The sequence below is a fragment of the Hemitrygon akajei genome, chromosome 5, assembly GCF_048418815.1.
Source record: "Hemitrygon akajei chromosome 5, sHemAka1.3, whole genome shotgun sequence".
Taxonomy (NCBI): domain Eukaryota; kingdom Metazoa; phylum Chordata; class Chondrichthyes; order Myliobatiformes; family Dasyatidae; genus Hemitrygon; species Hemitrygon akajei.
The window spans coordinates 116,377,375-116,391,015 of NC_133128.1; the positions used below are offsets into that span (position 1 = coordinate 116,377,375).

General features: G+C 42.7%; 1 protein-coding gene across 2 annotated transcripts in view; it reads left to right on the forward strand.

Moving 5' to 3' along the window:
• usp37 (ubiquitin specific peptidase 37) overlaps positions 1–13,641 on the forward strand; it is a 78,807-nt gene that overhangs the window by 43,131 nt on the left and 22,035 nt on the right. For both annotated transcript variants that reach the window (XM_073046268.1, XM_073046269.1), the window contains 5 exons: positions 2,624–2,829; positions 3,692–3,809; positions 6,942–7,021; positions 10,043–10,207; positions 12,249–12,311. In XM_073046268.1, coding sequence (XP_072902369.1) covers positions 2,624–2,829; positions 3,692–3,809; positions 6,942–7,021; positions 10,043–10,207; positions 12,249–12,311 — 632 coding nt within the window. The remainder of the gene's footprint in view (positions 1–2,623; positions 2,830–3,691; positions 3,810–6,941; positions 7,022–10,042; positions 10,208–12,248; positions 12,312–13,641) is intronic.

The following is a 13,641-nucleotide window of genomic DNA, read 5'->3' on the forward strand; positions in this document are numbered from 1 at the left end:
ATGGATGTGGAGAGGATGTTTGCAATAGTGAGAGTGTCTAGGACCAGAGGGCAAAGCCTCAGAATAGAGTGATGTCCTCTTAGAGTTGAGGAGGAATTTCCTTAGCCAGAGGGTGGTGAATCTGTGAAATTCATTGCCATGCCACAGATGGCTGTGGAGGCCAAGTCATTGGGTGTATTTAAAGTGGAGGTTGGTGGGTTCTTGATTAGTTAAGGCATCAAAAGTTATGGAGAGAAGGCAAGAGAATGGGGTTGAGAGAGATAATAAGTCAGCCATGATGGAATGGCAGATCAGACTGTGACCTGAATAGCCCTTTGGTCCACTCATCCATGTCAATCTGGTTGCCTACCTGAGCTAGTCCCATTTGCCTAGTTTGGTCCCAGATCCCTCTAAACCTTTTCAATCCATGTATCTGCACAGATGTCTTTGAAATGCTGCAATAGTGTGAACTTGCCCCTTTTTCAATCAACAATTCTAATATTAAATTAAAATGAACATGTATATTTGTGTGAGGGTGAAATATTAATTTTTAAGCATTGGGTTGGATTATCTAACCAGCAGTTACAGATGTTTGAGGCATATGAGACTCCTAGATAGGCACAAGGATGATAGATAAATGGAGGGCTGAAAGGGAGGGAAGGTTCAAAGGTTGACACAACATTGTTGACCCAAAGGGCATGTCCTATGCAGTAGTGTTCTATTTTCTGTGTTTAGTGTTCGATGTTATGTTTTAAGGTGATGTTGGGGAGGTGCTAGGGCTAAGTATTTTCCACGCATAGATACATTAGAGGCATTTAAGAGACTCTTAGGCACATGAATGGTTGAAAAATGGAGGGCTATGTAGGAGGGAAGAGTTAGATTGATCTTAGAGTAATGTCTTGCAACCTGTATCCTGGTTAATGGTACTGTAGGCATAGTTTTAAGGGGAGAAGAAACAGTTTTAAAGATTTTTGAGGGTTTTTTTTACACAGAAATTCGTTGATATCTGCAACTCACTGCAGAGGGCATGGTGGAGTTAAATACAGTCAAGAGATCCAGTGCTCTTGATGTGGTCTCCTCTACATCAGTGAGACCCAATGTAAATTGGAGGAGGGTGGTGGGGTGCCAACTTCATCGAGCACCTTCACTCTGTCCACCACAAAAGGTGAGATGTTCTGGTGGCTACCCATTTTAATTCCACTGCCTGTTCCCATTCTGACATGTTGGTTGTGACCTCCTCTACTGCCGCAATGAGGTCACTCTCATTTGGAAGATCAATGCCCAATACTACATTTGGGTAGCCTCCAACCTGATGACAGGAATATTGATTTCTCCCCCATCCAGTAAGTTCTCCCCCACTCTCTATTCTCTCTTTTTCCATTCCCCTTTCTGGTTTCCCTCTCTTTGTAATTTATTTTTTTTAATTGAAGTTCATCATCAAACAAACACTTCCATAAGATGTATTTCAGACATTGTACATATATATCATCCAGGTTTCCCTCTCAATCAATCTCTTATCCTCACCTGGCCAACACCTCCATTTCCCCTCCTCCTTCCCTTTCTCCCATGGTCCACTCTCCTGTCCTATCAGATTCCTCCTTTCTTCAGCCCTTTATCTCTTCCACCTATCACCTGCCAGCTTTTCACCATTACCCCAATGCCACCAACCCACCTTCCCTCTCACCTGGTCTCACCTATCATCTGCCAGCTTGTACTACTTCATCCCCACTACATCTTATTCCGGCTTCTTTCCCCTTCCTTTCCAGTCCTGATAAAGGGTCTCGGCTGTGAAGCATCAACAGTTTATTCCCCTCAATAGATGCTGCCTAACCTGTTAAGTTCCTCCAGCATTTTGTGTGTGTTGTTCTGTATTTCTAGCATCTACATAGTCTCATGTGTTCAATCAAGAGATATTTAGGTTGATGATTACGTAGTAAAGGCATAGAAGGATACAGATCTAATGTGGACAAATTTGAAGTTCAAGGTTGTTTATTGGTATTCTTCAGTACACGAAAGTAAAGGAAAATTAAATGGTTGTTACTCCGGATCAAGTGCAGCATAAAATACCACATTAAGCACAATTTTTTTAAAAACCAATAAAAATACAGTTCTGTGCAAAAGTCTGAGGTGGGGGGGAGGTGTGTGTGTATACATATGTGCGCGCACACACACTTGTTTGGAATCAACTGGCCTTGCCTGGTGTCTCATGACTGCGTGTGTCTGCACCCACACCACCACCACCCTCCTTCTCTGCCACCGGTCCCCCACCTTCACCATTGCCAACATTGTTTGCTCCCTCCAAGTTTACAAACTCGCTCTCCGCTCCACGTTGACGTACAGTACTGTGCAAAAGTCTTGGGTAGCTGAGCTGTACATGCGTATGCCTTTTTGCACAGTACTGTAAATATGAAAGCTGTCCTATAAAACACAATGTATATTGAAGCAATGTAGATTGGCATAAAGGTCAGCATGAACACATTGGGCCAAAGGGCCTGATTCTGTGCTGTACAACTCTGAGTCTGGCTTGGCTCAGACTCCGTCTTACAGTCTGATGGTCTGCTCGCCATGAGAGCTGAAGACAGGCTAGGTGGCCACGTTGCATTCCTGTTTCTGATTGCTTCTTCCCATGGTTTGGTCTGTTTAGGATGCCCATGAGTTCTTGAGTCAGTGCCTGGACCAGCTGAAGGAGGACATGGAGAAGCTGAACAAAACGTGGAAGAATGAGCCAGTGGCAGCCGATGAGAGTCCTGCGGCTCGAGTATGTCATGAGGCTGGTGCTGCCAGGGTCTATGCCTGCCCAGTCATTTGCAACGTGGAGTTTGAGGTCCTGCACACAATCAGTTGCAAAATGTACGTCAGTTGAGAGGTTTGATGGGAGAGTTGGAGAACTGGGGTTGCACGCTTTAACTAGATGACAGATCCATCTTTTCTGTAGTGTAGAGCCATAGAGGTGTACAACATTTGCCAAACAGAACCCAGATAATGCTGGGGTGTTTACAGCATCAGCTGGAACAATCACTTAAACTAGGACATGGCCCTTCAGCCCATGTTTCTTAACCTACTCTGTGGAGCAGACTTGATGGGTTAAATGACCTAATTCTGCTCCTATGTCTTATGGTCTATTCCAAGATCAATCTAAACCCTTCTCTCCCAAATAGCCTTCCATTTTTTTTCATCCTGTCTAAGAGTCTCTAATGTATCTGACTCTACGGCCACCCCAGGCATTCTGCGCACCTGCCACTCTATGTAATAAAGGAAACTGGCCTCTGACATTCTTCCACCCCCCCCCCCCCATACTTTCCTCCAGTCACCTTAAAATTATGCCATTTCTGCCCTGGGGGGGGGGGGGGGGGGGGGGAATCTCTGGCTATCTATTCAATCTATGCCTCATCACCATGTACATCCCTATCAAGTCACCTCTCATTTTCCTTCGCTCCAAAGAGAAGACCCCCTAGCCCTATAAAATTAGGGAAGTCTTATTGCAACTGCCCAAGGCACTTCTAAACAGTTTTGGGCCTCCTATTTAGAACATAGAGCAATACAGGCCCTTCATCCCACAATGTGCCAACCTTTTAACCTACTCCAAGATTAATCTAACCCCCTCCCTCCCACATTGCCCTCCATTTATTTCTTTCCATTGGTGTGTGTATTGGTAAACTGTGTTGGAATTACTGCTAATATGTTTTGTTTTATTGGTCTTTTGATCTTGTAGGTGTTGTGAAAGTGTCACCAAGCGGGAGCAGTTCAATGATCTTTCCATCGACCTCCCGCGGCGGAGAAAGCAGCTGCCCCCAAGATCAATCCAGGATTCAATAGACCTCTTCTTCAGGGTGTGTTTCCCCTGACCTACTGCCATGTTTGTGTCTGTGTATGTATGAATGAGGGCACTTGCACTTAAAGGAAGGTTAGGAGAAAATTGGGAGGTGAGGGGATTGGGGCAGGTGGTGGCAGGAAGTATGGTAAGGAACTAGTTCAATGGCACAGTCAAGATGGGCCAGTGGCATTTTTCTGTGCTGTGGTCTATGACTCTAGTGGTTGACACACAAAATGCTGAAGGAGCTCAGCAAGTCGGGGAGCACCAATGGAAAAGAATGAACAGTAGATGTTTTCGGCTGAAGCTATCAGAATAGAAGGGTGTGGAGAGGGGAAGGAGTACAAGCTGTCAGGTAATAGGTGAGACCAGGCGAGGGGGATGGTGGGTGGATGAGGTAGAAAGGCTGAAGGAGGAGGAATCTGTTAGGAAAGGACAGTGGACCATGGAAGAAAGGAAAAGATGAGGGGAACCAGATGAGTTGCAGAAAAGAGAAAGGGATGAAGGGCCACTATTCAACATTTGCTTTGTAGTGTGTCATGGGATGAACAAAGTTGTCAGAACAAATGAGCTTGTATTAGATAAACAAGTAGGATCCTTGTCTAGTGTTGATTTTTACAAATTAAAATAAGTGCCAAAAGGGAACAGTATTTAATGATCAGATCATGAAAAGGGTCTCCGCGTGAAACATTGACTCTTTATTCCTCTCTATGGATGTGGCCTGATCTGCAGAATTTCTTGTGTTTACGACAAAGGTTCTTGCCAGTAATTTATTCCTGTACCAGCCAAATTGTTGGAAATGTTCAGGCTTGCCCATAATTGATGTGTTTAAATTGACATCTTTGCTTCCTACTTTGCAACAGTCACTTCACTTGGAAAGTAATTGATTAGATACAAGTTGAACTACCAGAGGAAGTAGTTGAGGTGGGTACAAATGCAACATTTAAGAGGCATTTGGATAGTAAAATAGAGGGTTATGGACCAAACACAGGCAACTGGGACCAGCAGGGAGGATGCTGTGGTCAGCATGGATTGTATTGTTAACAGACACTGTCAGAATCAAGTTTATTATGTGAGTTCTGCATTCTATGTGTTGGGGTCAACCATCAAATATTGCCACACGTTCCATCCGATTATAGAATGCCCACAATATTCAGCAGGACAACACACCACCAAAATACAACAACCAATAACAAAACAAATCGCTTTCCCACCCCTCACTCTCACACACAGATCTCCAAGCCTAGGACAAGCCACCTCCAACTTCTAAGCTGTGGCCCCAGACTTGCAGATACTGGGCCTCTGACCTTACTGACCGAGGGGCTTCAACAGTTTGATACCATTAAAACCCACTGCAGTACCTCTAGAACTTAAAATTGTGCCTGTGACTTGCGGCCACTTCACTGCGAGACACATGGCTCAGTCTCCCAAGACAAAACTGCCAAACATCACTGGCACTAGCCTACCCACCATCAAGGATATTTGCGCAGAAAGGTGCCGAAAAAGGGCCAATAACATATGAAGGATCCCATGCACCATGTTAATGAATTACTTGTCCCATTCCCATCAAGGAGGCTACATAGCATCTACACCAGCACCACCAGAATCAAAAACAGTTACTTTCCCCAAGTAGCAAGGCTGACCAACACCTCCACCAACTAACCCACCCTCCACACCCTCAACCACCAATATTTTATCATGTCCTGTCAGTCACCTTATGTTGAGATACTCCTGTGCCAATACAATGCAACTGTGATTTTGTGCAAGCCGTAACTCTTCCCTCCTACATAGCCCTCCCATTTTTCTATAATCTATATGTTTGTCTAAGAGTCTCTTAAATGTCCCTTATGTATCTTCCTCTACCATCAACCCTGGCAGGGCATTCTACACATTGACTACTTCCTTTGTTTATTTTTTTTATTAAAATTCTGACATTTCCCCCTAAACTTTCCTCCTATCACCTTATAATTATGCCTCCTCTTATTAGCCATTTCCACCCTGAGGTAGTCACTGGCTGTCTACTTGATCTATGGTTCTTAAAACACATCTCATCCTCCTTCACTCCAAAGAGAAAAGCCCTAGTTTGCTCAACTTATCCTGAGATAAGACAAAGTCTCTAGTCAAGACAGCATTCTGGTGACTCACTCCTCTGCACGGACCCTATAGGTGATGTGTGGTAGTGCACCAACCAATCATATCACTGAGGCAGAATTCAAGGATTTAAAAGTGCCTGAATAAAAATTCTTAAAGAATAATGTCTAATTTATAGAGCACTTTTCCATGTAGGCAATGCTTTACAATGGAAAATAAAAGATAAAAAGATGTTAGATAAAAGAAAAGTCTCATCTGAGTCTGCATCCCTTAAGTTTTGGGTATTGAGTTCCACAGTTTAGGAGCCTGGTGAAATGTATTTTCTTTTCATTTTAGGACAAGTGCTTTCAAGGTAGAGCAGGTGAATACGAACCTTCTATAGATAATTTAGTAGGAAAGATGATCATTTAATACTTAAATATTCTAGTCAGCCTTTTGTTTTCATATACATCCTCAGTGGCCACTTTATCTGGTACACCTGTACACCTCCTTAATGTAATTATGTAATCAGCCAATCATGTGGTAGCAGCTCAAATGCATAAAATCACGCAGACATGGTCAAGAGGTTCATTTGTTGTTCAGACCAAACATCAGAATGGGAAAGAAATGTGATCTAAGTGACTTTGACTGTGGAACGATTGTTGGTGCCAGATGGGGTGGTTTGAGGATTTTAGAAACTGCTGATCTCCTGGGATTTTCACACACAAGAGTCTCTAAAATTTACAGAGAATGGTGTGAAAAACAAAAAAGCAACATCCAATGAGCAGCAGTTTTTCTTAGAAAGGTTTTTATATAAAGATGGACACAGCTGGATCCTGGGGCATTTGCTAAACAAGGAAGAACTGAGGTAGTGGACACCTCCATCCACCTGTCTTGAAACAGATTGTAAATTGGACGAGCACAGTTGGTTTGACTTGCTACCTGAGAGGAGGGGGGAATTTGGGAGTTGCGCTCCTAATTTCAGCCCCATCCCATCCTCTTGCTGTTGATGGCTGAGTGAAGGAGCTGCATCAAGAGCTGGGGAAATCAGAGGCTAACTGATTTGTCTTTCTCACTGCAGGCTGAAGAAATCGAATACTCCTGTGAGAAGTGCAATGGGAAAAACGCAATTGTGACCCACAAGTTCAGCAGGCTGCCAAGGTCAGTGATCAAGTGGGTAGAGACGGGTGACAAGTGAGGTAGAAGGTTGGGGTCCCTTCACGTTGTTGGAGAGTTTGCCCTCCTTGATTCTGCAAACTAACTTAATTTGGGTCCTCTGTACTGTGTTCATCTTCAGCTTGATTCACAAGCAAAACCTGAGATGTGTAACTGGACCTTCCTAAAATCAGAATCAAGTTTATTATCACTGGCTTGTGAAATTTGATGTTTTGTGGCAGCAGTACAGTGCTATACATTAAGTATTACTAGAAATTACAGTAAATATTAATATAGAAGTAGATGAAAGGGGTCAGAGAGAGGTGGGGGAGATCGATCAAAGAGCAAAATGGTGAGGTATCAGTATGTGGACTGTTCAGAGATCTGGTGGAAGGGAATACATGCTCCCTACACATTTGCATTATATATAGGAGAGTGAGGGGTGATCTTACAAAAATGTTTAAAATCATGAGTGGTGTAGTTAAGGTGGATCATTTCTGCAGGGTGATAAAAGTCCATAATTAGGGAAAATGGGTTTAAAGTGTGAGGGAAAGATTTAAAAAGGGCCCAAGTGCAGCTTTTTCCACATAAAGCATGGTGTGCAGGTGGAACACGTTGCCAGAGGAACTGTCTGAACCAACAGTGCAAAAAGTTTATATAAACAACTCATACATAAACATAAATTTGGGAATTTGACTCGCCTTGTAAAATCAGAAGTAAGTACCCTGGATGTTATCCTTGATTCAGATTTGAACTTTAAATCCCATGTAAAGAAAGTGACCAGCGCAGCATTTCTACACTGAAGCAATATTGCAAAGGTACAGTTGTTTCTGCCACATAAAGATACTGAAAAACTAACTTGTGCCTTTTACGTTGAATAGATTAGATTACTGCAATGCTCTTTTTACTGGCCTTTCTAAGTATTCTATTAACAAACTTCAACTTAGTCAGAATCCAGTGCTAGACTTTTAACCAAAACCAGGATGAGGGAGCATACCACTCCTGTACTAGCAATGGCTTCCTTTCCTGCCACTTCCTATAAGGAGTTTTTACATTCTCTCCGTGACTGCATGGATTTTCTCTTGGTGCTCCGGTTTTCTCCCACAGTTCAAAGGTCTTCCTTCTGGTTGGTAGGTTAATTGGTCATTGTAAACTGTCTCGTGATTGGGCTTGGGTTAAATTGGGGGATTGCTGGCAGCGTGGCTCGAAAGGCTGGAAGGGCCTATTCCATACTAGATTTCAATCAGTCAATCAATAAATAAATACTTTAGAATTGATTTTATAAAGTTCTCTTGTTTTTAAAGCTCTTTATTGTCTGGGATCTCTCAGGTCTTCTGCTGGCCTCTTAAATTTAAACGATCTCCCTCTAAAGATAATTATCAGATCAGCTTTTTTGAACTATGCTCCTAAACTGTGGAGCTCAATACCTTAAGCTATAAAGGGATACAGACTCAGTTGACACTTTTAAATGCCAGTTCAAAACCTATTTATTTAACCTTGCTTTCGACTAACATCTTTTTGTCTTTGATTTTCATGTTTTTTTTATACAGGTATTTGTACTTTTATCCCAATGTAAAGCAATTTGAACTATATGAAAAGTACTCTATAATGTTATTATTACTGCAAAAGACTGCAGATGCTGTAAATCCACAGTAATGCACACAAGATGCTTGAGGAACTGAGCAGGGCTGCCAGCATCTATGGAGAGGAATAAAGTCGACATTTCACACTGAGACTTCATTGGACCTTTATTCCTTGCCTGATTTGCTGAATTCCTCTAGCATTTTGTTTGTGTCATCTTGCTGGCAGGGTCAGCTTTTATTTTGCTGACTTGGAAAAACAGGCCCCTCAGCTCACCAAGTCTTCCATCGACAGTCAAGCATCCTTAACCCCTGCATTCCCATCAACTCAACTTGGATTAAAATACTTACCCTTATACTAGGGACAATTTACTGTGAATATAGAACATAGAAATCTACAGAACATTATAGGCTCCTCGGCCCACAATGTTGTGCCAACCATGTAACCTACTCTGGAAACTGCCTAGAATTTCCCTACCACATAGCCCTCTATTTTTCTAAGCTTCATGTGCCTATCAAAAATCTCTTAAAATTGGTTGAATTAAACCTATTAACCTGCAAGTTTAGGATGAGACAAGCCCCTTTTATTCATGCTCTACTCACACTTCCAAGCCCAGGTCAGGTTGCCTCTGGGCCCTTCAGTCTCCACATTATAATACAGGAGGCTGTTCAGCCCATCGGATCTACAAAAGAGCTGAAGTGGGCACAATCAGTCTCCCCCTTCTTTTCCTCAAAGATCTTGGCAATTCCCTTTTGAAAGATCCCATTAACTCAGCTTCCACAACAGTTATAAGCAGGCAGTTCCAGATCACCATACTTTGCACAAGAGGTCCTCGCTCCAATGTTTTTGTGATTAGTTTAAATTTATGACAACATGGACTGGTTCCTTTGATTTAAATCTGCATACCCTGAACAGACCTTCTAATTCTGTGCTTCCCAGAGAACCATCCTAAATTCTCTAGTCCAGCATCATGCCTGATGTTTGCCTCTGGGCCAAAATTAGAAAATCTCTTCCACTTAATTGTTAGTGTGGACCAGACTTGGACTCAATACTTCAGCTTTGTCTGGTGTACTGAACATGTTCAAGCCTAGGTAGGAAGAGAAACCCACATGCTATGCAGCATACCTGACTGTATAACCTAGGCTAGACTTTTTGGGTGTCATCAGTTAAGAGACATCGTCTGTCCTTGGATCAGTAATGACAATCTCACAAATGAAAACCAAAAATAGTGGAAGCACTTGGCCCGGTTTCTCAGACTCGCAGACATCAAACCTCTAACCTCTGGTCCCTGGCCCATACTCGGAGAATCGACCTTTCCACCTAAAGATCAAGTCTGGACCAGAGTCTGTCCTCTGTAACCGATGACAATCTAGTACACTATCCAAAAAAACCACCAGCCAGTTGTGAGTTCTTAGCTTCTAATTACAGACTGACATTTTCTTACAGAGTCCTCATCCTCCATTTGAAACGGTACAGTTTTAACGTGCAGCTCTCTCTGAATAACAAGCTTGGTCAACAGGTCATCATCCCCAAGTACCTGACTCTGGCCGCTCACTGCACTGAGACGACACGAGAGCCCTTTGCACTTGCCTGGAACGGACAAGGTCCAATGTAAGTTAGAAGTGGGTGCACTATTAACAAGAAGGGAAGGTTTTGGATAGAGGAGTGGTAATGATGAGCATGGAAAAGGGGGGGAATTTAATTGCTCAATCTGATATATAATTTACTGTATCTATCATTTATGTTCTGGCTGCTGTTGCTTATACTGTGCAAAAGTCTTGGGCACCCTAGCAATACATATGTGCCTAAGACTTGCATAGTACTGTATTTGTCAACATGGAGCAGAGAGTGAGTTTGTAAATCTGGTGGGAGCAAAGGACATTGGGATTGGTGAGGGTGGAGTGCCATAGGAGGGGTGTGGGACAGGTAGCAGAGGAGTGCCGGGCGGGTTGGCACGAATGCAGACACACCCAGATCTGAGACACTGGGCAAGGTCATTAGATTCCAAGCAATTGGTTTATTGATCATTACAGAATGGCTTTCTGGTGCTTCCCGCTCCCTCCCCTCTCCCTGCCTCCTTCCACTCTCAGTCCACAATAGTGATCCATATCAGAATCAGGTTTATCATCACTCACCTGTGTCATGAAACTTTTTTTTTGTGGCAGCAGTACAGTGCAATATATAAAATTACTGAAGTACTGTACAAAGGTTTTAGGCATACATGTGCTAAAGACTGTTGACCAAAGGCTTTGGATGGCCTGGGACAAGGTAAATCAGTTTATTTTTGCCATTTCTACTGAGTTACTGTGGAAGATTTTGTTTTGAATGCTAGCGATACAGATGTAGTAAAAGCGAAAAGCATTAAGGATGCAGAATAAAGTGTTACAGAGAAAGTACGGTACAGGCAGACAATAAGGTACTACGCCATAAAAAATAGATTTTAGGTCAAGAATCCATCTTATTATTTTGAAAATTTGGCGCCCTTATTTACAAAAGACAGGATTAAATATATAGGTGCTCCGAAGATGAAATAATTGGTTACTTGGGGAAAGAAATAAATGCATACACTAAAGTTATTACAAACTCCGTGGAGCGTGTGGGGACCCTCCAATATCCAGACATTCCTTTTTTTTTCTCTTTCTTTTTTTTTAGGGATGTTAGGGGGGAGGGGTTAAGGGGAGGGGGGCTGGGTAACATTTTTTTTTCTCATACACATTTATTCTGTAACTATTTGAAAACAATAAAAAAGTTTTTAAAAAAAGAATCCATCTTATTGTATAAGAGGTCTTATGACAGCTCTTGTATAGAAGCTGTCCTTGAGCCTGATGGTATGTGCCATGAGGCTTTTGTATCTTCCGCCCGATGGGGAGAGGGGAGAAAAGAGAATATCTGGGGGTGGATGAATGTTTGATTACACTAGCTGATTTACTGAAGCAGCATGGACAAAATTGATAGATGGAGGCTGGTTTCTGTGATGGGCTGATCTGTGTCCATTACTCTCTGCAGTTTCTTGCCGTCACGGGCACAGCAGTTATTGTACTGTGCAATTAGCAAGGGCCGATGGGAATGTACCAGATTTGTTCAGGCTCTTGAAGTAGAAATGTTGATGTGCTTTCTTGACTGTGTCTTCTGTGTAGAAAGGTGAGCTCTTTTGAAAGAAGTATTGCCTGCATATTTGTAATTTTGGCAGAAACATTGGCTAGGCCAGTAGACAGAACTTGACCCTGCCTTGCAGGAGAGTAAACAGGCCCCGGGTTTAACAACGCACACAGAATGCTGGAGGAGCTCAACAGGTTACGCAGCATTCATGGAAATGGACAAACAGTTGATGTTTCAGGCCAAGACCCTTCATCAGGACTCAGTTTAATAATCCAAAACAACCCCTTTGACAATGTCGTGCTCTCAGTACACAATGAACTAAGTGGGATTTCAATCCAAGATATGCTCTGGAGGTGAAAGTAGTGTTGACTAAAGCACAGCTGATGCTTTATAAGTCTGATAGCCTGATAAGTCTGTTTTGTGTGATTATTTGATAAAAGCCTCAGCAATAATGAAGCTTTAATTTTGGTTATGTTTTGTATGGGTGGAATGAGTGTTTACTCAGAGATTTTGTTCAGCTCTTAACACAATACCTGCTGTTGGAATTTCACAGATCACGGCCACTGAAAACCTCTCAGTCAGTGAATTCTACAACTGCCCCATTCACGTTGGGAAGGTGAGTGCACACAATATAGTCTCCTGGTGTAATCCAGGGGTTGTTGACTGTTGGAGCCCACTGAGATGAAGGGAATTTCTTTAACCAAAATCTGTGGAACTCAGTGCTACAGACCCCAGTGGAGGACAAGTCATTGGGTATATTAAAGTGAAGGTTGATGGGTTCTGGATTAGAAAGAGTGTTCAAGGTTACAGGGAGAAGGCAGGAGAATGGGATTGAGAGTGATAATAAATCCACTATGATGAAATGGCAGAGCAAACTCGATGGGCTGAATAGCCTAATTCTGCTGTCTTATGCGTCAGGGGAGTGGTACTGGGTAAGCAGAGAAGTATGGGATGCAGGAGGGTATGTGGAGGGGAGGCGCATTCATGGTGGTGGCATGGTAAATGGATGTGCTGTTGAGGCAAGAGAACATCAGGTATGGAAGAGGGAATGAGGGTTGGGTGTTGGGATTGACCAGTGGGTGAACAATGCACTAGTTGGGTATGTAATGGAGTAGATAAGACTGAAGGGTGAAAGGGGGTTCTCAGGGTAGCAAAGCAGTTAGTGCAATGCTTTACACTGTCAGCTGTGATTCCTACCACTGTCTCTAAGGAGTTCGTACATTCTTCCCTTGGCCATAAGTGTGTCCTCTGGGTGCTCTGGTTTCCTCCCACTTCCCCAAAAACGTATGGCTGGGGTTAATGAGTTGTGAGCATGCAGTGTTGGTGCCAGAAGCATGGTGACACTTGCAGGCAGATTTGCTTTGACACAAATGGCAGATTTCATTGTTTGTTTTGATTTTTATGTGACAAATAAAGTTAATCTTTATTTTTATCTTCAGCTAATGTGTTGACTTTGATCAGAATTTGTAAATTTTGAGAGCTTCTTCCTGCTTACATTGAGTATAAAACAGTACAACACAGGAACGGACTGTCAGCCCACAATGTCTGTGCCAGTTGTGATGCCATTTTTAACTAATCTCATCTACCGGCACATGATCCGTATCCCTCCATTATCTACCTGTTAAATGTTGTGTTGTATCTGCTTCCACCACCTTCCTTGGCAGCAGGTTCCAGCCACCTAGCACTCTGTGTATAAAAATAAAACCTCACAAGTCTTCTTTATTCTACCCTACCCATTCTTCTCATAATGTTCTAAGCAAAGTTCAAAGTAAATGTATTATCAAAGTACATGTACGTCACCAACTATTACCCTGAGGTTCATTTTCTGAACTTCTATAGGTTTACCCTCAACCAGAGAAAACAATCCAAGTTTATCTAACCTCTTCTTGGTAGTTAATACCAGGCAATGACCTGGTAAAGTTCTTCTGAACGCCCTCAATAAGACA